The 23,119-nt window shown below is 46.0% G+C and overlaps 1 protein-coding gene across 2 annotated transcripts; it reads right to left on the bottom strand.

Moving 5' to 3' along the window:
* Positions 1 to 1,556: 1,556 nt before the first annotated feature.
* On the bottom strand, positions 1,557 to 22,823 carry LOC135371165 (fidgetin-like protein 1). 2 transcript variants are annotated; one of them, XM_064605220.1, is made up of 13 exons: positions 22,589 to 22,823; positions 22,447 to 22,535; positions 21,570 to 21,617; positions 19,810 to 20,034; positions 17,218 to 17,255; positions 14,326 to 14,378; positions 11,733 to 11,871; positions 10,551 to 10,651; positions 10,409 to 10,488; positions 10,284 to 10,354; positions 3,749 to 3,910; positions 3,372 to 3,692; positions 1,557 to 1,755 (listed from the first exon to the last, which is right to left on the bottom strand). In XM_064605220.1, exons 1-13 carry the CDS (start codon positions 22,771 to 22,773, stop codon positions 1,630 to 1,632), a joined length of 1,638 nt encoding a protein of 545 aa, XP_064461290.1. In that variant the 5' UTR covers positions 22,774 to 22,823; the 3' UTR covers positions 1,557 to 1,629. The 2 variants fall into 2 exon arrangements, with proteins under 2 accessions (XP_064461290.1, XP_064461291.1); XM_064605221.1 differs by having other exon boundaries at positions 22,456 to 22,535.
* Between the last annotated feature and the right edge of the window lie 296 nt (positions 22,824 to 23,119).

Here is a 23,119-nt window from a genome sequence, read left to right as displayed (position 1 = left end):
AACGTCTATGTGAGAAAATTTTGTGGCATTTTACTCCTGAGGACGTACACAATTCAGGGCACAGAAAACATGAGGTTGCACCTCGACTGCTTTATAGTACAGTATAGTATAGTATAGTAGTCATCTATCTTGACATGATATATTTTAAACAATTTCGGCACAATTTATTTTAACAAGATTCATTTCGGTTATGATTTATTTTGGACAGTTTATATCGGTAACCTCCCAGCTCCGCCCACTTTTTGACGTACCTAGCCAATCAGAGGTCGCAATACAGTTGTCTGTTATTACATCCATCTAGTGCTTATGCCTTACTTAGTGGGTGCCACCATTTTGCAGAAACTCGATTAATTCGGATTGAAACGGATACCACTGGTAACGACGATTTCGCGCCCACTTTTATCAGCGCCATCTGCATGGAGAGTGGCATGTTGGGAAGGCTCAGAATGGACCGTTTCTGACAACGCGTATGCGCATGCCCAGTCCTTGTGTCCGCTACTGCCGCCATATTGCAAAAGCACATTACTCCGGTACATGCGCGCATCACAGCTACATCCATCTTCACTCCTGCCCGACGTCCTACGGACCCCGGCAGTCTTTCCCTGCCGGACCGACACTCTAGCCTCATGCACGACTGCCGGGCACGCCAGTCGCGTCAGTCGATGCCACGGCACGTTTCAGTCGGAGTTCTAGCACCTCACTCACACCTAACCCCTGGGACTTTCACACCAGTCACGGAATCCCAAGACCATGACTGTGACGTCGCCTCACTCTTACCCGCTCTTCTCGGGCTAACAGACCGTCGTTCCCGTTGATCAACAGCTACGATCATTAGTCAGCGTGTGCCCTTACCATGCACCTCTTGCACGGTAGCCCTCATTGTCCTCCTGCAGTGACGTTGTGGGTTTCTTCTGCTTGTAGAGGAATACCGAGCCGTTGCCGGCGCGATCTCCGCTGGAATAAATCACTTCTTCAATATCACGCAACATGAAGGTTGTTGCGCCTGTGTCCTTCATGCTTTATACCCGCTCCGCGGTCTGTGGGGGAGTGATGTGGCGGACCGTGGACGACGACGAGGATGGACACGCGCCTGGAGCACTCGCTCCTCTGTGCTACCGGCGCGTCCTATAGCGTGAGTCCACGATCATCTGCCCTCTGGGACCATTCCATCAGTACCGGTCAGGACTTATGTAGAGAGTCTCCTCTACACCCTCATGCTAGGGGCTAGCGCGTGGCGTCAGGATCACATCGTCCACTGCCCGCCACATCACTACCTGACTCCTTGCGACCGAGTGGTCGAGGCTTGCGTCGATACCATGAAGGGGAAAATGACGGCGACTCATGGACAAAGGACTGGTGCAGCACGACAGTGAGCGTCGATACCGCTTGAGACACCATCGCTCTGCTGAACCTACTGATGAAATTGCCTACTGTTGGATCCATGGCCACTTGGGCCCGAAATGGTGCTGTGCTCAACTAGGCAAACTTTTCTGCAACAGTCCTGTAGTATGATTCCGAGCTGCTTCAGTCAAAAAGGGAAGCAAAATAACACGCAGTACAAGAAAAAGAACACATCGCTTTTATGAACAAGAACATTTTCTGTTCGATACAGGTCAGCCCCAAAGATATTCATTGACCAGCTGTACAGCCGTAGATAGAGTTCCACTTGATGTAAGTGTCCATGTCTCCCGGTGAAACACTGGCACGCACACGAGACAGAGCTTGTTCGAAGTCCTCGAAGCTCACAGCTCGTACCTAGAAGAATCAGAGTGATCCAAGTACTGTGAAACCAGATATATTACTGAGACATTATAACACAATGCTGTCAAGTAAATACGCAGTTCGCTGATATCCCGTCGTGAGATCAAGGTGCAACTTGGTGTTATGATATAGGGTTCCCTGTTTTCGGATTTATCCCAAAGATGTACTCCGGTAAAATTTTAAGCAATTCGGATTAATCTTCGGCGGTCATCTCGACTACTTGAGGATTCACATCCCGGGTTTTCCCCCCAGTATCTGTTTTGCGATTTCTTTGTCCGACACGTGACCTAAGCACTAAAATAAGCATCGAACCGAGGTCATACGGAGAGGTCTTTTTGAAAAGGCAACTAGTTGCAGTGCTGACGACAAGATGGGACGCAAGCGAAAGCTGCCCTGCGACTACGTCAAGGAGTACCCTGATTTCGAGTTCACATATGTCGTCATATGTACGGACCGTCGCATAACAGTGAGCACTGCACACGAAAAGGGTGCATCTGGAATTGCAGAACACCTTAGTGTACGTCACACGATATGTATTGTTAAACTTGTGCCTCTTTAGTGTTGAAGCAATAAATGTGAGAACTGAGTTTTCGCTGCACAACTGTGCGTGTGTCATCAAGTTTTCTTCGAATTTCGGATATTAACTGAGCTGTACACTGAAACACTCACTCCGAAAAACTCCGCTTTTTGAAAAACAATAAACCCCGACAAACATCCTCCGGTAACACCCAGAAGGTTTTCGAGGGTCGAGGGTTTTCACGCCCGTTATATGAAAGATATTGGTGTGTCTTTAAAGGACTCTGCAAACAAAAACATGTCGAGGTAACAGTGCGACGTCAGTTCGTGCCCCGAACGATATTTCGGTGAATACAGTCTCTCATCCCCAAGTGGCAAAAGATAATTAGAAAAGGAATATTCTCCTTTGCGTGATTAGGTGCTCCTCCGCGGTTAAGCAGTCCGGCAACACTGGGCTTCACCTAACCGGTATTCCTCTTGTACGGCCTTCTGTAGGTTTTGCTTTTACCGCTGGCGAATATTTTAGAACAAAATCGAGGAAGCAGATGACTGCACGTCCACGTGGCACGAAAAGTTAGAAAGCGCGTGACCGAAAAACAGCCGGTGACGTCACGCTACACAACCCTTCACACGATCCTACACGACGCTAGCGCAGGACAGCATCCGCGGCCAAACGAGCCTCTTGGGTTTCCTCAGATCCAGCTTGGCAGCCTCAGCCTTCTTTCGCCGCCGATCGTCCGCACAGCTTTCATAACCTGTGGTGCGCCCACGTAGACGCATCTGAACCCGTCGACCAGAACAGCTGCATTGCCGGCGCGCTGCGTAGTGCTCTCCAGAGGCCCTCTCCTTCCATGCTCCCTCCTCCACCTAGTGCGCGTGCGCGCCGTCCTCCTATCCCCGTGACGTACTACCGCGCATGCTCTACATGCACGGTCCCTCTTCGCACCACGCCTCCTCTCCCCAAACTATTCTCCTTTCCCCTCGGAGCGCCTCTCTCCACTTCCGTGGCTACAGAGAGACCACGCCGCAATTTTTCGTAGCGAGGACCCTAATGTTGAAGCACAGTTATTTTGTTTGTTTGACATCTCCATTACCTGGTGTGCAGTGATGTGCTGCAGATCCTGAAACGTAAGGCTGCGGATAGGCCCCAGGGCTGCTTCCTTACAGAGGTGTGCCACATCCGCACCCGAGTAGCCATCAGTTGCCTTCGCCACAGACACCAGCTCTTCAGTGTTCAAGCCGTGTGGGACCTGAGCCAAAAGTTTCTCCACAATTTGCTTTCGGGCGGCCAGGTCGGGCAGCGGTATGTACAGCCGCTTCGGTAGGCGGCGCCTTGCAGCCTCGTCCAGCTCCTGAGGGCGGTTGGTAGCCCCAACGATGAGCAGCCTGTCCTCCACGTCCGTTGCCGCACCATCCTGAAGGAGGAATACCAAATGAAATTCCGACTCGAAGCCGAAGCGCGTGAACGCACCAACTGCACCAAGAATTCCGTCTTTATTCTCCTCGAAGACTCATGTTCGCTATCACTACGCTGCGACAGTAAGGAGTCAATCTCGTCGATGAAGATGACAGATGGCTGGTAGCTTCTTGCAACGGCAAACAGTGTCCTGACCATCTTTTCGCCGTCTCCAACCTGAAGGTAAACAGAAGCGCAGTTACAACATGACGAGAATTTTTCCATCTTATTTTTGTCGATATGCACCAAGATCTCGATCTATAAACGGCTCTGGACCAGTGGGGACACACCGCGCAAACTCGTCGGTCCGATTTGAGGACCGATTTTGATCCTGTATGCTACATATGCAACGTGTGTTGTTTTGGCGATGGTGGCACTCTGGAGAGTCGCCAACAAAGTCATTTATGGGGAGAATTTGGCCATTCTTTGGTGGCGGCGAGAAGTCAGGCGAGCTGGTGATAATTGATCTTCATAACGAACCCTGAGACTGGGGGAAAAACACACTAAAGAGAGAGAGAGAGAGACTTGTTTAGTGTGTTTTTTCCCCAGTCTCAGGGTTCGTTATGAAGATCAATTTGGTCTTTTGCCGCTTCATGGGAGGAGCCTATTTTGATGCCAGAGTCGTCGTTGCGCTGCCCAAAAAGCCTGAATCCAAGCAGAATCTCTGTATCAGCCTTCTGGGACCCACCATTTTAATGTTGTCCGCCAGTTGGTCGACAGCTTTGTGGTCGCAGAAAATAATTCTACAGGAATAACCAGGTTATTCTGACCCACAGCAGCCTGTGTTTGTGCGCTGTTGTGTGAAAGAATGTATAATTTTACGCCCAAGTGGCTGTTGCCTCCCTTTCCGGCATACGTGCGGTAAATAAAGTAGTCGTTGCAAAAATATAAGAATTGCTTCATTTGCTTGGAATGAACATTGCGCAGCTCCCATAAAAGTGACCCTCTTACATTGAAGGGATATTAAACTGCAGAAAGCCAGTCCTGAACTGTGCAGTTTGCACTCCAAGAGGCTGTTGTGCAGCATAGGAGTTATGGTACATATGCCGGCAACTAGAGTCACTAAATAGGGATACAGAGTATCGCATTCCTTTTCTGCGCCGCAGGCGCCGTTCGATGTCCGCAATTGGGCCGATCCTGTCACGTGGTTTCTCCGTCCATGTCGAGTCCCCTCCTTCCAAAATCGGTTTCCACGGTTCTGAGCTGGCTCGAGTGAGCTGTTCTCCGGCGGAAAAGAGGGAGATTAGCATCCCATTGCTAGGCTAGCCACCATAGCTAGGCGAGACAGCTGCGCCGAACCCAAAATGGCGGTCTCGCCAGCCGGCGTGGATCAGTGTCGCTACTCTACTCCCTATTTAGAGGCTCTTACGAATTCGGAATCTTCTGAACCCTTAGAAAGCTTTTAGAAAGCTAGGAAAGCGAACATACGAAAAGTGTTTTGAAGCAGAATTGAAAGTATTTGTTTAGTGCGAAACAAATTATACATTAGTTCACTGTCAGGAGTAAAAGTGTCTGTATGCTTCTTAAATATGTAATTTATTTAACGCGTTGTCCATCGACTATGGGGAAAAGACAAGCTCTATAGAGTCTGAATTCTTTCTGTAAGAGTAAGAAACCATCAAAAGCAAATTCAGTCCTGTAATGTAAGACTTCCTGCCTGAACTCTCTCACTCCAAAGCAATGTAAAAGAAATAAACAAACAAACAAACAAGAAAACACGGGTGAAAGTTTTTAATTAATAGCCCCGGAGCCCGCCGGCCAAGCAGGCGTTCGCGGGCTACGTACACGCCAATTTTAAAGAGCAACAAACAAACGTGGCGGTGGAAACCTGGTGGTGGAGGAGGAGGTAAACATTGCTTCCAGCACCGAGTGTCGGGGATTTCCGGCGCACGTCGAAAGAACCCCATGTGGTACAAATTAGAGTCACTAGATAGGAAGCGGAGTAGCGACAAGAAGTCACGCTGGCCAGCGAGGCCGCCATCTTGGGTCCAGCGAGGCTATGTCGCCTAGCAACGGGATGTCAATCTCCCCCGTCTCCGCCGGAGAACAGCTCAGTCGAGCAGGCTCACAACTGTGGAAACCGGTTTTGGAAGGAGGGGACTCAACACTGACGGCAATGAATGATGAAAGTATGAATGCGTGTATGAGTGAGCAAAAATGTAAGAGTGAAAGGAGAGAGAGAGAGAATGGTTGACTTATCCCTTCAGATGACACACCCTTAGAAGTCGCTGAGAAGGTGTGTTAGCTTAGCTCATTTGATAGAGTCCTGGACCTGTAATCCAGAAGATGTGGGTTCGAGTCCTACAGCTGGCTAACCTTTTCGTTAATTTCTTACGCAATTTGAGGCTTTGTGTGTATTTGTCCTTTCTATGTTGTTCCAGCCTCAGAACATCAGTTCTCCCTTGTTCAAATGACACAAAGTTCTTGGAAGGAGAAACCATGCGACACGATCAGCCCAATCGCGAACAGGGAACGGCAGCTCCGGCGCGGAAAAGGAACGCGATACTACCCTTATTTAGTGGCATCAGTAGAGATTATCCGCAGCCCCACCCCGCGGCACGTGCAGCACGACGCCGCACAAATAGACTGGCTCACCTTACGTGCCAAGCTACTAGTACTCCAAATTTAGGATTCAAAAGATTCGATTCACCGTTTTGAGCACTGCGATTCGGGTTCCCAATCTCGATCCATGCCAAGGATTCACTTGACAGATCCCTAATCCCAATGTGTATCCAAACATTTACATATGCCTACGTAAAAACAGTGCGGGGGGGCAGAAACTTGCCCAAATATCCCCCTTAATAGCTTGAATTTAGCAAAGGTTACACATTTCGATGGAGTCGTTAAAATATAAGATAACGTCTCCGGTGCTTCAAACTTTGCAGACTGGTAGTCATTAGTCTCAAGTTTCAACCATATTTTTTTCAAATGCTAGCACTTTTTAGAAAAAAAATTAGAAGCAAAGCAAATTTTCACCCCATGCATTTCCTATGGCCTATACCTCCTGCGAACCGCCATTTTTTCCTCCGTCTGCTTCTCATTCACCTCACCACATACAGGTGGCGCTGCTTCGAAACCCTGCATCTGGTCCATTTGGTTGTTGGTTGTTCCATAGGTTCTGGTTTTGCTTCGTCTCCAGGCAGCGCCACCTATACGTGGTGATGTGAACGTGAAGCAGACAGAGGAAAAAATCGTGGTCTGCGGATGGTACAGGCCATAGGAAATGCACGGGGTGAGAATTTGCTTCGCTTCTAACTTTTTTTTACAAAGTCGTATCATTTGAGAAAAAAAAGGAATAAGACTAAAACTTGACACGAATGACTATCAGTCTGCAAAGTTTGAAGCGTAAGAAACGTCATCTTCTATTTTTACGATGGGATCAAAATGTGTAACCTTTCCTAAATTCACGCTGCAGATGCCTACTAGCAGCACAACATCGAGATAGAAAGACAAGACCAGAGACCCAGTATAGAGCTGCAGTTAGATGTTTTGCTGAATTTTCTATGGCACGTACAAAAAGTAGAGCCCAAAATTCATTAACATTTCGAGGATTTCAAGCAACAGTAAAACTGCCAAAGAGTAAAATTCAAGGAAGGTTCAAGGATCCTTTGAACCTCCCTGCAAATTTCAAACTGGCCTCAGTGGCTCGAGTTGGTGTCGTGTTTGCCAACTGAATCCCAAGGTTGCAGGTTAGATCCCACAAAAGAACACGAGCAACATCGTAGCAGGGCTCAAGTTGCTTTCACATGCCGCAAGGGACGGCAAAGACCCCTCAGGTAGGCAAAAGTAATCCACATACCGACCACTGTTGTGTCGCTCGGGATTCATAGATTGTTCCGCGGCGTAATGTCACTGCAACGTTGTCGGTGAATTGCTTTTGATGCAGGTATTCATTCATTGTATCAAGTGTATTCGATATCTTCACCAGGTCTTGGACTTGGAAAAACAGTCGCAAAGCGTGACACTTAATAGATACATATTTTTTCTTGCCGTACGTGAAGGCCCTCACAATTGCACTATCCGGGAACATTCACTGAGAAACGTGAGCAACATGTGCAGAAGACCTTTGGGAATAGTGGGAGGACGTTGTTTTCGTCGTTAGCGACATGTCATTACAGCTGAGATAGCAAGCCCTCCCCCTGTGGGAGGCGCATAGGTAAAAAAAAAAAAAAAACGGTTCGGGGTGTCGCCAAATATTTGGTGCGCTTTAGGTGGGTGGAGGGGTTTCTGGATAAATCACTGAATCTAGCGGTGTAGATGACTTTTCAACGCCAATTGTTTTCTTACATACCATGCACTGTTCTTGGTGGGGATTACTTTTATATGGCTTCACTTGATACATGTCCAGCAGTCGGGAACTTGGAGTTTCCGTCAGGGATCTCCTCAAGATTTCTGCGAGATTTCCTTAGGCCCGAATTTAAAAGTTGAGCCACATTGAAAGTTGAAGCAAGACGTGAACCACAAAACTGAAACTGAAAGTGGCCAACAGGGGAGCCCTCATAAAGGGCAACACCTGCTCCTCCGTGCAGAGCGTCATTTGCAGCCTGTTTATTTACTAGTCCAGTAAATTTACAAGCAAGTAAAAAAAATCCAGTAAAAACTAGTCCGGTAAAGTTACTCGGTAGGCCACTAAGATGCACCATGAGAAGTAATCTACACCACAGAGTCATAATTATCCCAACAATGGAATTTAAAATACGCCAGAAAAAGCGACTGTACGCAAAGGTGGTGGAAAGCAGTACCAGCCTGTGATCTGCCTGTGACCTCGCACTAGCGCTACAGAGTCCGCGCTTGCTGATTGGTTCAGAGAAATATTGTCTGCTACTCGGCTGTGTGAGGTTCTGAAAAAAAGATCGCTCCTGGCTCGGTCGTGGTTCGGCTCCTCCTTCTATCTGCAATGCTCCAGGGGCAACTTGCAAAACTGGTTTACGACGGCACACGGACAGGGCACTGACCCCCCACTGACAAGCGAATCGGAATGCGTTATACCCGAGGGTGAACGCGCGGACCCTATATTTATCTGATTTTATTTACTTATTTTTTGTGGGAAACAAATGGCACACATAAAAATCTCTCATGCTGTTCGTTAAACTGACCTTAACCTGTCTAAAAAAATATCTTAATTAAACAGCGCTCTGTACTCCTGAAAAGCCCTCAGTAAATACTCCGACTTTTGCTTACCAGTGCGAGTTCCGGTGCGACCATGCCCCGTGAAACGCCGCGTTGCGTTCCCGGCTGTGCCAGCACGCTCGACGCCAGTAGCGACATTTCACATACCCTCCGCGGCACAATACACCGTTCCACCTGCTCGACGGTCTCCAAATGCTGCTCCCCAATCGGTTTCGTCCGAGTGACGTTTTTTTTCCTCTCCTATTCCCAGAGACGATTCTGGCATACTCTCAGCATCCGTCGTCTGCTCTTGCCATGTATTACATCAAGCTGCACAGAAACTCCTCTACTTGTTCGAGTCGCATTTTCTGCGATGAACGAGAAGCGAAAATGGCACTGTAGTTTCGGAAACTACCAGGACAGACGCGAAAGCCTCTTGAGGAGCCCTTCAAGGGGGCTTAGTGCACCTTAGAAAAACATTTTTTGTTTTTAAATCTAGGGAAGTCGAGCATTAGGAAAACCTGTGCCAACACCGCGCATCACGCCGATAAAGCCACAACAGACATTGGAAACATCCACAACTTCATCATGCTATAGTCGGTGACAACATAAGCCATACACTTGGCACCACGCGCACACAAGAATCGCGCCGCGTGCGGGAATGTAGTGCAGCGCGGCCAAGTGGGGACGGGGAGACGGCACTACATGGCGAAGCGGAGCAGTCGTGCAAAGGCTCGGCTTGCGTCGAGCCTTCCACAGAGGAGAGGGCAATCACAATTGTAGGACTTCGGAAAATCCCAGCGCTCTTTGCGCATGCATTCCATCCTGGGTGCTTTCTGAATGAGGGAACGAAGAATAATCCTCCACATATCGCTTTCGCTGACTTTGACAGGTCGTGGAGAATGGACCGGTAGGGGAGAAATCAGAACGGTTCGGAGTAGGGTTGCCGCCAAGCCGGTATAATACCGGCACGGCCAGTTATTTGCTCGCTCTGCCGGTTGCCGGTAAAAAGGTGATACCAGCAGCCTTTTGAACATTCCACTACAGCTTGAATACACCTAGAGCACGGATCCAACTCCACGCAGTCACCAGTTGTTTCCTTAGTTACTCATTATTATTATTATTACACACAGGAACACGTTTCCTCGTATTGTCTTGAGCTCTCTCGTTTTCTGTGTGTGCTCTTCCACCCCTCACCCACTTCCCTTTCCCACGATCATTACCTCCTTTCCCTCTATTCCACCTTCTCTGCCTCAGCCGGTATATTTCACTACGAAAGGCGGCACCCCCAGTAGGGAGTCCACCCGTTTCTTTGGTATTAGTAAACTCCCACAGTTCAAAGCGGCGCTAAGCACTCCGGGATTTTCTGAACTCGTCTATTCTAGGAATGAAGTTGTCACCGACTACAGGGGCATTATATTCTGGTGTACCACGAACTCACCCATTTCGAGGTCAACGATGATGCGCTGATGCAGAAGAATGTGGCCCCAGCTTGTGAAGCGATACACTTTCCTAACAGGAGACTCAATGTCAATGGAAAGCAAAGCCAAAGGTCTCAAGGCTCACCGATAAGCGTCTTTCCTGTACCGGGAGGGCCAAATAGAAGGAGTCCCTTGGATGGCCTCCTCAGCCCAGTAAAAATGTCCCTGCGATATAAGACCCATCAGTGGAACGGATCCGCAGCGCTCGTGCAGTGCTTACAACTTACGGGCGCAAGAGAGGCCACACCACCATTTCTTTAATGCTCTGCTTTGCAAATTCCAGTCCAGCAATATCGTCCCATCCAACTTGTGGTCCACGATCCATTATCTGCAATGCCATGAGAAAAGCGTGTCATGGAAGAAAAGTGAGGAGCTTGCAAAAGGAACATGAAAGAACTGATGTTCTGAGGCTGGAACAACATAGAAGGGACAAACACATACAAAGCCTCAATTTGCCTAAGAAAGAAGATGTGGGTTCGAGTCCTACAGCTGGCTAACCTTTTCAGTGACTTTCATCTTTCATTGCAAAAGGAAGTTCATTTATTTATTTATTCAAAATACCCCGAAGGTCAAGAGACGTTACATGGAGGAGTGGGATGACACAAACAACTGCTATACACATACGTACATGCACACACACACATAAATAGGAAATTAATATATAGAAGTTGATATATACATGTATATATATATATATATATGATATTGATATGAAGTTGATTGAAGAACTGAATTGAATGAAGTTGAAGAATTGATATGACATATATAGGAAGTTGATAATCAGAGGAGCTATTGTTATATCATATGATAACTTTGTTGTATTTCTTTTATGCAGGCAGAAGTGCGTGATTGGCGTATCACACGCAATGTAGTCATGATTTACGTTTCGCTCGGGATGTTTTGCAGCTTCAGAAGGGCATCATATAAGTTTTTTTTCTTTTTCTTTTCAAATGGTGTCTGGCTTGTCAAGCCATTTCGCAGCTGTGTTGTTGGATCACAGGTAGTATGAACTGTAGGCGACAAGACTGCTGCTACATTATTCTCGACTGCCTTGTGGGCACTTGGCATGTGGGATGAACCTTCAGCATATGGCACATATACTTTAATATTCCTAGCAGAAAGTGGCGTATCTAACAGTACCCACTGTATTATGCCACTGTATTACGTAGTATTAACTGCTATGAACTATTATGTAATATTAACTGCACTATCTCACTAGAATTGTAGGATACCACGACAGTGGGGGTGTGCCGCATGTCCACAATCACCATGGACATGATGATGATTCTGGTTTTCTTGGCGCGTAAGCGATGAAGGCCATAACACCATAGACAGAGCCACAAATTTGGCAAACACTAGATGACCCCTACGACAAGTTCAGTTACTTGTAAAAAAAAAAACTATTGTACCTCATTTTTTATTAGTTCTACCATCTTGGGTTCCACATTTTTTAGTGCAGCATCGCTAGCCTCTGGCTTGGCTGCTGCTCCACTAGATTCATCACCATGCTTTGGTACGGGTGACACAAAATGGCTAGTGGCTGACCTCCTGCAAAACAACAGAGCTACGGTCAACACCATCTAGATACAGAAAGCCTGTGCGCTCGTCCACGTGTCGTAACAATTAAGAGTCAGCCAATGAGGATCGTGTCTTTCAAAGGCCGTAGCCAATCACGAACGTGCTTTCAGCAGTCGTGGCCATGGAGAATAATCACTGTCGTCTGTGAGTTGTGATTGCACGTCCCCACGTAATAAACGGGAAAACTTGGAAATAAACCGCAAGACGGTCTCAATCTTTCTCAAAACCGATATTTGGAAAGCGTCTTGCACTTTTTGCTTAAATATTTAGGACTGCAGGTGCCAGATGAGCTGCAATCATTCGCGCGGGTTCATGAACTCGCAGAGCGGTGAATTGCAGTAGCAGACGAATTCTGACTATATATATGTCCACGTAGCGAAGGAGGGAGAGGAGGCAATGCGCAGGCCTTTCTCTATCTAGGTGGCGTTGCTATGGTTATACAAAAGCAGCAGTAAGGGGTGAAAGAATAGGAAGAACAGCACACAGGACAGCTGCTGACTCTCAACTGCACTATTTGCTGTTTTCATTTAAAGGGACGGTCTCTTACCCCCTTCCCCTCTCATAAAGTGTACCATTCCATTGCCCTTCGTTGAAAATGGAACACTGCGAATTTACCCGACGAAGCACGTCACAGTTATTAAATAACCAAATTAAATTGATAAAGATTGCAGAGCATGCCGCGATCTGTGCTGGCAACAGTAAGAAGAACGGCCACGTCGCTGTTATGTCTTGATCATAAGTGTGGGTTGGTGATGGCCGGAATCGATCGTAACGCGGATGTCTTGAGATTACTAGGAACCTTTATTCCCCGTTTAAACTTTAAACTTCGTGCGTACAAAAAGGGCGCCACAATGATATCGCCCTCTCTGAACATAAAGACAGTTTCTTTTGCGTAGAGGGTTGCGCTAGTAGCCGACACATATACAGGGTGTCCCAGCTAAGTGTATACAGATTTTTAAAAAATATATATAACACTTTTTCCAAGATGAAATCAATTGCAATATAGCATATGCTGAAGGGCACTCCCTAGGAGGGCATTAGCAAAGTCCAAAGGCAATGTCTTAATTAACTTTCATTAATTAACTTGTTAATTATAAAAGCTACAAGGTTGTCCCAATGAGAAGATCTGTTCCTTTCGGTCACCTGATATCGTAGCCGTTTTCAGAACAAAAATCCGTTCGTTAGATCGCCCGCAAAAAATTCGTGAAGGAACGCCATTTTTTTCTTGATTTTGTTTGTTGCGCTTCACAGAAGACGCGTCTTTCCTTCATCCCCAGTGTGAGCCATAAGTATGAGTATGATTATAAGTGTGAGTATATAAGTATATAAGTGTGAGTATAACACGAGCCATGTCCCCCTGCAGACGTGCTGTTGTTTGAGGCATTGGTACAGCCGCCGCTCACAGCACAAGAAGTCGCAGCAGCAACTCAAGAGGACCCTGTGTTGTCACAGGTCTACAAGGCTGTCCAAGAAGGAACACTGCGCAGGTTCAGGGATACTGAGTTCCGCTTCTTTCGAGCGAAAAGCTGCAGGGTTCTCATCACATCGTGGATGCACACTGAGAGGGTCCCGGGAGGTCGTACCCCACAGCAAGAGAAAACAAGCTCTGGCACTGGTGCATGCAGGTCACGGTGGCACAGTGGCTATGAAGTCATGTGCCCGCGGTCATATTTGGTGGAGTGGCATAGACAGGGACATTGAAGAGATCGCCAGAGAATGTAACATCTGTGGTGAGATGCAAAAGGCACTTGGAAAGGCACCGCAGCCTCACTGGGAACACCCCGACAGCCCATGGAGCACCATCCACTTGGGCTCTGCTGGGCCTGTGGATGGTCACACATTTCTCGTTGTGGTTGACGCCTATAGCAAGTGGGTGGAAGTTAAGAATCCAAACTCCCCAACAGTGGTGAAAGTTGGAAGTCTTACGAAGCCTTCTTTGCAACCTTTGGTATTCCCAAAAAGGTTGTGTCAGACAACGGGACAGCTCTTGCGTAGAGGGTGGCGCTAGTAGCCGACATATGTACCACAAGCCGTATGTAACAGTCGTGTAACAGTCAGTCAGTTAATACGAGTTTTCTTTAAAGGAGTACAGAGGGCCATCTAAAAAAAATTCAGATGAAGATGTCTGATGTGGGTATGTGTGTCAATTTACCAAATATAGCACAAAGGTTTTGACGCATGCAATTTGCTTCCCAGAAAAAAAACTCGCACAAACGTAGCTCAGCGCATTTACCCTTAACTCGCCAGTCTGGGTATGACGAAGAGGAGAAGGCATGACGCCACGTCACGAGCAACGCCGTCTGCGTGATGCTGGTATGTGACATCACGATTGCAAATTCCTCTTCTCCCTGGGTGACCTCACCCCCTTCTAAAATTGTTCTTCGAAACAGAATGAGAATGATCAACTATGATGGTAGTACATACCTCATGCCCAGGTTCCTGGGACCTGTCTGGCCACTCTCTGCTTTCATTTGGCCCTGAAAGCAAATTTAATTACTTAAAAAGCAGTCGCTGCTGGGACCGTTAAGCTCTGCAATGCTGTTGGACTTCAAGGGTTACACTTTGAAGGTCGATAGATATCATGGGTAGAGTGTGAAGTTTTCAGCAAACATCCTTTTCTAAATTCGGGGGGCGAAAATCGGGTAAGGTACTACTAACTGGGTCACGTACAACATCATTCGAGGCATCCTTCTTTCAACGAACATCGATCATCAGATTGGAATAAACTCCCACGGCATATTGCAGAACTCAAAGATCATATCCAATTTACCAACGCATTAATCGCCGAGTTCACTTGACCATTGTCGCTCCATGTACATGCACATCATTGCTCTCTAACGTAGATATATTCTTTGCTTTTCACCTTCTTATAATCTTTTTCTGTCTGCTGTCTTTTTTGTGTGTTTTTTTTTCTTGTTTTTTTAGTCTATGTTCATTATTTGATGTGCAGTGCCAGTGTGTTGCATACGTGCTCACTCCCTCATGTAATGGCCTAAAGGCCCCTTGATGGACCAATAAATAATAATAATAATAATAAAGTAACATGTGCTGCAAGTTCGTGCTAATTCAGCTGTAACAAGTTCCAGTACGCCAACTTCGGGAAGAAATTGGGCTCAGTAGAAAATAAAGAGTGTGTCTCACATTTCCGACAAATGGCAAGATCCCTAGCAGCTGCGCCAATTCCACACGGTGCTTGACGTTCTTGAGTGATTGTACAGGCGGCTGATTTTGCACACTCGCAATTTCATCATTTTTGGCGATTTTCAGATTTAATTCAAGGTAACATCGATAAAAATCGGAAAGAGGTGGGGGGGTAAAAGTGGGTTTTGCCAGGCTTAATTCGAAGATCTCATCACAAACAATTAACAAAGAGGACAACAAGGAACGGATTAAGAAAGGCAAGTAACAAGGTGACCCAGAGTAGACACAGGTCGGTCAGAGGTCGGTCTGAGATTGGCGCCACACTGTCGGGGGCTCGAGAGTCGAGAGGCTGTTTCAGAAGGTTGGGCTAAGAAGTCACTGACAGTTGGCGTGGGACCCCATGGCGTACAGGACTTGTGCGCTGGCGTTGCTACGTGTGCGCGGGGGGGACTTGTGAGGCAATAAACCTTTTGTTCGGTGTTATGTCTGAGTGAGCCGTGCCTTTCTTCTCTGGGACCTATTGTTGGGAAAGGGTTCGGAAACCCCCAGATGGGAGGACTGCAGTGGTGGTGCATCCTAGAATACTTGTTGGGAGCGCGGGCATGTGCGGTAATGCAAGTTGAGAAGAAAAGAATACTGGCTGACCAGTGCTCTCCACAAGTCATGGGTGACAGGATAGGTAGATAGGTAGGTAGGAAGGAAGGTAATTTATTATTTATTTATGCCATGAACGACGTGAGTGTGGGTAATACGACAGAATGAATAGAAGGGCCTATAGTAAACTGTAAAAGTGACTTTTGAACGCCCATTTCACATTGATTATGCATGTTGGTTCTCGTCCGTGCGCACGAGGTCGGCTACATTTCTATGTGCATTTATTATGAGGCGCATACACTCTCATGAAAAATATTCTTAGGTGCAGGTGACACAGTATGGTTAGGGAGTGACTTTTTCGGGTTAAATGCCTTTGTCAGATTCGGGGGGTAAAAACTGGGCGCTCTTTTTAAATCTATAATTCGGGGAGGAATCGGGCGATAATTGTGCCTTCGGGTGTTATCGGGCGTTTTTGTTTCTCCTCTTTTAAAGGGACTATGAAATTTCCCGAACCCCCATACTTTTTTTCGATGGAAACTGTTCTTCCCGCAGAGAAACTAATATGCCACAAATTTTTCCGGACGAAATCGCTCCACTCTGCGAGGAGCGCGCGCTGGAAATGTCTCTTCCGCGTTCCTCCTCTCTCGCGCATATTTCCCTGCCGATGGTGTAACTGTACGGACCGCACTTCGGTTCCCCGTTACGTCACCGGTGTTGCACAATGGCAAGTAATGCCGCGAGCTCGCGCTGTGGCTGCCGCCACTGCCGAAATCTGCCGATCGCGCGAAAGCTGCTGTCATGGAGATTTCCACTCCCGATGAACGCATACGCGGGATCCTACGGCGCATGCTCCTGGCGGGATTCCTCGGCTCGGCAACACGTCACTATGACGTGTTGCTGAGCCGGCCGTGGTCACGTCAAGTTACCCGTTGTGTCTCCACTCGGCAGCTCCCCACGGCGCGGCGCCAGCTGTCCTCCCTTCGCCGCTCCGTTTAAATTCGCTCCCAAGAAGTCCGCTCGCGCGACGAAAGTAAAATTTCGGTTCTAGACTCAGAAAAATGTCTTCTTTCGAACGAAACGAAGAAAAAAATCGTTTCATAGTCCCTTTAAGTCCTTTCCTAATTTCTCTCTCTCTCCTTTTTCCTTTTTTTTGTGGGATCGTGATCTACCAGCTGTAATCCCCAAAGGCATAGACAATGTTAACACACATGGGTGGATTGTTGGGAACATAAGTGACCCTTTTTTACATGCGTTACACGTGGGGACCTTTGTTCGTCCTCAGCGGAAACGTCACTTGAGGATTTCATGGTAACTGGTATTCGGGGAGAAATCTGGTTTAACCCGAATTGGTCTTGGGTCAGTTCGGGAGGGAATGACCGGGCGGAATCGGGTTTAACCCGAAAAAGTCACTCCCTAAATATGGTGTTGTGCCCTACCATAATCCTCCTGTTGTTACTGCCTTCCATTAAAATGTCTGGTAACCGCTTTTCTATGCTGTGTGCATTTATAATTTAAGGCAAGATATAGTATCAACCATAATAGGATACAGCAAACTTATGATGTGCTCAACAGTGTACTTACTAGTTGTTCCTTGGCTGTGACAAACGATCTTGCCATAGCTGCAATGTGAAGTGTACAAATTCAGAAGGCTACCCAAATTGACACAGAATGTTTCTACGTAAGCAAATACGTTATTATCAGAGCCTGAAGTTCTAGTGTTTAAAGCAATTCTTCCCTAAGTCTGCACCCCGAATTGAAGGTTGCCTCTTTAGGGCGAAACCCCGATTTTCACCCGGCAAATTACCCTCACTGGGATGTCTGTAGGAATGAACTAATTTACTTGTTTGGCAGCAAATGCAGTTGCATCACCATTTCTACGGTCAGTTTGAGAAACAGAGTATGATTTCTTCCCGAATTTAGCATACTGCAAGTTTTTTCGCCCTAATTCGCACGAATTTAGTGCACACATTTGATTTACCCAATTTTTACCTCTTGAATTTAGAAAAAAAAAAAAATCCCAAAAACTTCAGGCTCTAGTTATCATGAAGCACTCTTGATCAACATATATCTACAGGAGACAGCAAGGAATGTTGAGTAACTCCTTCTGAAGCGAGTTTCACACATTAGCAAAATGATGCCCGACTGTAATGTCATTTGATGTATTTATGGCACCTCACATTCATAAATACGCTCCGAGCTTTTACAGTAGAGCAAACAGTATTGATGCAAAAAACATGGTTCCCACTGAATTTTGCGACAAATATTTGAGGGTTTTTCAAGGACCAACGACGACAACTACATTTAAAATTTTATAGAACTTTCTTTCTATACCATGATCTCTAAAATTCAGCATTTGTCAGTGCTGGTATTGAACTGGTATTGAAATGGTATTATACAGTCCCCATGTATTCTCTCGTGTGGTACCCGTAGCTTACAAATATTTCCGCAAAATACACCTGTTTCACAATGTTTTACATCTCAGACAATATGATGTCTGAACGTGAAAGGTCCTTGAAAAACGAACGTCCTCGAAATGTTTGTTGCAAAATTCAGTGGGAACAATGTTTTTAACCATGTTAACTGCAGTCATGTGACATAGTAGCTACATGACAGCATGCTCCTGTTGGCTGTGCCACGCTTTTTCTCCTTACATTTACCTCACAGTCCGCATGCACTTGCATAGACGCCTGCTCAGTAACTGCACAGTATGTTAGCATTTAGATGAGGTGAGCCAAGATTGCGTCCAATATTTCACACTATGACTGGAAAGCAGAGTTAGAACCCAATGCAATTTTCTACACCAACTAAGAATATTAGATATCGATATTGGTATCGATATTTGACGATTTGACTATCGATTACAACACACTAACACTGAAATGACATATCAAGTCACAACCTCGTATATTTAGCGGAAACGTCAAATATAAAAAGTTGATGAATGATTCCGAGGTAATTAGTTCTCCAGCAATCACACACTCTCCTGGACAGAATATATGCCTGGCCGTAAAATCCTAATCCCGTAATCTAATCCCGTAATCTACTGCACTGAATGCGGAATAATCCTGTAAAAGCAGGCGATGCATCCACACTACAGTAGTCCTCCGTTCTCCGCAGCACGCCGACACCGTTCGATCTCGGAGCGAATAGTCAGTGATAACTTCAGTCCTACAATTGGAACCGCCCGCTCATCCGTGAAAGGCTCCCGCGATTGGCTACCAGCCTTTGCACGACGCCCCCGGTTCACAATGTAGTGCCAGTTCTCCCTCTCCCCCGAGTCCCCACTCGAATGCCCCGTACTACATTTGCGTGCGCGGAGCGATCCTTGTGTGGGGGCGGGTCTCATGTTGTCCCTGACTATAAGCACTTTTCGGACGAAAAAATTTGCCAAGTGGAGTGCTGGCCTACATATTGGCATGCCGAATACTTTGGCATCAGTTTCATAGATGGGTTTCCAGTTGCGACTGTCACTTTAAAAATGTTGCTTAATCTTTGTCAATAAACTTGCACATTGGAAGTCAGTGCTGTGTGTCCCTGTCTCGTAGTTTTCACATAGAATTTACTTTATTCTGAGCGTTTATGTGAGTGAGACTCTAAATGTGTCATGTAATGTTTTGGTGTAACAATTGGGTGTAGGGGCAAATTAGTCAAATGTAACCAACTTCAAAATTTGATATCGTTAAGAGCGTTACTGTAATTACATCCACCTCGTTTACTTCAGTTCACTTAATTGGATCATATCTAATCGACTAATTTAATACTTGATTAAGGTAGACGACAGGCCTAGTTGGTATGAAATCATTGCTAAGCAGCGCACAAAGAGGACAAGGACACAAAGCCCACAAGGACAGTGGCCATCGTCGTTGCTTCCATGCCCTCGTCTCCTCTGTGCACTGTTTAGCTATAATTTAGTAGGAATTAAATGTCACCGAAATAAATTCTACACCAGAATCCTTTTTGACCTCTAGAGAGGACCAAGATAACTTAGGGGAGATAGACCCCTTAATTTTTTTTAAACACCGCAGTGAAGGTTTTTTACTGCTTTTAGGGATAAAGTGACAAAAAAACAGCCCGAAGACAGGACATGTGTAGACAAACGAAGCACTGACTAACGGCTGTGCTTGTTACTAACTGTAACAAAGCTACTGTAACAATTGTAACAAAGTTACTCACGTTCCGGTTTTGTAGAGGCAGTGCGAGGAGGTTGGGTGGGTGTGGGTGAAGGCGCCAATGGTGGAAACCTTTTTCCATGCTCAACTCCGGGTTGAAACTTTGCCAGGATCTCTTGGTACGAGTCCTTCTCTTCGGCGGTCAGGCCTTGCTTGGGCGGGATACAAAACAATTCCCTCAGAGCTTCGCTTGACAAGCTGGCGAGGTTGGAACGCCACAAATCTTTTTCTGAAATGCAATAACAGCGAGCTAGTACATGACAAAAAAAAAAAAAAAAAAAAACTGTTGCTCAACTAGCACACAATCTGTATGCGATAGCTATGGGTAGAATTTCGAATTTTTATAAAATGTGGTCTTTTCTTCAGGTATAATAAAAACCATTATATAATCTATGTCGAGTGGCCAACTTTATGGCCATACTGATAGCCTAGTGGGGCATTCTCCTCATTAATTTTTTTTTTTACTAATGAGTTATTAATGATGAAAAATAGTAGTTTGGTGCAGTGACAAAAGTTGAACCACTGGTTCAAGAGACAGACATTTTCAGACAACGGTTCTCCAAATAAGGGCAGATTTGTGAATCAATTTCTGCCACTCTTCCAGAAACACGCTTTCTCCATTCCCGCTAAATGTGATGAAGAGCAAGAGCTTCTTCTTGGTCAAAAAAGGCTGGAATATTGCTACAAACTATTTTAGAGAAACTTCCAGGGCAGGCACGAAACGGTATATCTCATCCTGGCGCATGCTGAAGAAGAAGAGAGAAGCTTCCAGACACATCACCTGCTCTCTGGCAAACGCACGTGCTGTTTCTAGATTTTTCGGCGCGACGCTTAAATGCTTGTGCGCTCCAGGCTGGAGCATTCATTCTTTGGACTCAGTTGCGTTCAGAGAGCTATCACTCTTGTGCTTTTGCTAACAAGTAGTTTAATAAACCGTTCGCTGTTTATTCGATGACTCGCCGGCCCATTTCGCTTCGTGACAATATGTAGAGGTGTTTCTCAAAATCCACGTACTTACCTGTATGGGATGGGTGAATATACTCCTAAGCCTGTCGTTACTCTGGAGGAGGTGCTCACATAAGAAGTATATTCACCCCCATCCCGTACGGGTACAATACTACTACGTACAATCTCTCGCGCTGCAAAACATGCACATAGAGTCAGCAATTACATCCACACAGTTAACCACGCATTCACATGCACAAGCTGCCATGTTATATACTACTGCTTTGAATGCAGAAACTGCTCCATGCAATACATGGGTGAAACCAGCCAGCAAATTAACAAATGCATTACCGGCCACAGAACCAACACCTCTAGCAAACTCCCCAAACCAGTTGCCATTTTCTTTTTTACAACATTAAGCTATACATATCAGGAACTGGGTTCAGATCAGAATTCAATATTTCATATTCAATATTCAAACTTTGAAAATTCAATATTCATCTACGGACTACCGCTGTAACACAACGAGTGAATATTACGTGACTATTTCGTGCGGATTATGTCCCATTTCTCTCTTCTTTTTTTCCCCACACGATTCTGGGTTTCTTGGGAGTTTGGGTTTTTTTTTCTTTAGAGATATTGGCTGGCTATCAGCTATATAGTCTTACGTTTTTTACCACATGGTCCACTGATGCCTATGTTCAAGTCCTGAATTGATGCAGGGTACAGAACGATCCCCCCCCCCACACACACACACTAGATCCGCGCCTGAGCGTAATTAAACCGCAGGTTGCAGCATGCATAGGAGGGACTACTTACCACACGATCTCTCTGCAGAAGCTGCCAACAAATGAGTGTCATCGGATCCTGAAAAACACAGCATTCATCTACTTTCCAAGACTGGTAAGGTATCAACAACTGAAGTAAAACAACTGAAACTGAACAACTGAAAGTCAGAGAAGCAGTGAAGCAGTGCCCGGTATGACTGTGCAAAATGTTTAAGTAAATTTTTCATCCAATTATTCGTAACTGAAATTTCACAGCCGGCGCTTTCCCTGCCACGGAATTTCTCACCCTGACTGTAGCAGCACTACGGCTTTGCTAGTCAGATCATGGGAATCTATGGAATCATGGGTACATATTTCATGATGATTATCTTGACCGTGTCAACATTCTTTTTTTTTTTTTTAGAAAATAAATTCCGCGTTAGTGCCAAGCTTGCAACTGTCTCTATGAGCAGCAAAGTTGGGGGAGGGGGGGCTTAATGTACACCTTAGGCCGACTCAGGGGGAACTGTGGCGATATTGATCTGGAAACCCTTCTAGAAAACCCATTCTGACAGAAAAATCATGATTTTGCGGCACACTCTTAAAACAGAGCTTCACCACATAACACGGTGATAAAGGCCAACCATTGCACTAAATGATACCGTTATTTTCCCCTGACTTATAAAAAGCGTGGGGCGTACGCCCTATTATTATAATTATCATTGCTGCATCAGTGTTACATAAAGGCGTACACCCCCCGCTTTCAAGAAATCAGCTAGGAGCGTCCTATTCAGATGAAAGTTTGGATGACCGACGTAGTAGTGGCATTCTTTGTAGTTCAAAAGAAATTGTGAGGAACCCCGTACACACTAGTTCGGAATGTGATGACAGCAAGAAGCAGACGAGTTTCTGCTGTAAAGACCACTCACCGCACTCACCTCCTCTTACAATGTCGCTGGACGTGATTCTGGATCGTGTGAAATAACGAGACAGGATGCGTTCCTGACACTGTCCTATGCTGCGAATATAAATGACCATGCCAAAAAGGGTATGATATGCTTGCAATCATACTTTCCCTGTGCTAGAAGGCTCTCAAGCTGGAGCTGCATTTTCAATGTAGCACTCATTGGAACTGCACCATCTTCACAATTGCCCAGTTGAGCCAAGATCTGCTTGAAGTAAAGTGCGCTAGCGTCCATAGCTGGAGCTTGATGTGAAAACCAATCACAGTAGAAATTCGGGGACGTCAACCACATTCATATTTTGGGTCTGGCGGGCCACTCGCGTCGCCTTGCTAGTGGCTACATCGAAATGCCTGGCTATGGCTATCAATGGCTGTGCTAATGACGGGTCTTGTATGAAATTCTAGATTCCTTTTTCTGTAACACACATGAAACGAAATGATATGGATATCAGACGATATTAGAAGTTTTTATTTCGTTGAGATGTTGGGAGTTGGGACTCGCACTTACGCCCTCTTTATTGGAAAGGGCTATATATAGTAAACTTTGTTTGACACATGCTCATTATTTCCACAGGCTTTCGATTTGGCTTGAGTTCTGGTTTCGTTTCTTCAGGCGCAATGCAAGTTATGACGTCTCG

The sequence above is a fragment of the Ornithodoros turicata genome, chromosome 10 (genome assembly GCF_037126465.1).
Source record: "Ornithodoros turicata isolate Travis chromosome 10, ASM3712646v1, whole genome shotgun sequence".
Taxonomy (NCBI): Eukaryota; Metazoa; Arthropoda; class Arachnida; order Ixodida; family Argasidae; genus Ornithodoros; species Ornithodoros turicata.
The sequence above is the reverse complement of the archived record's forward strand: the minus strand, read 5'-3'. Positions and strand labels throughout refer to the sequence as shown.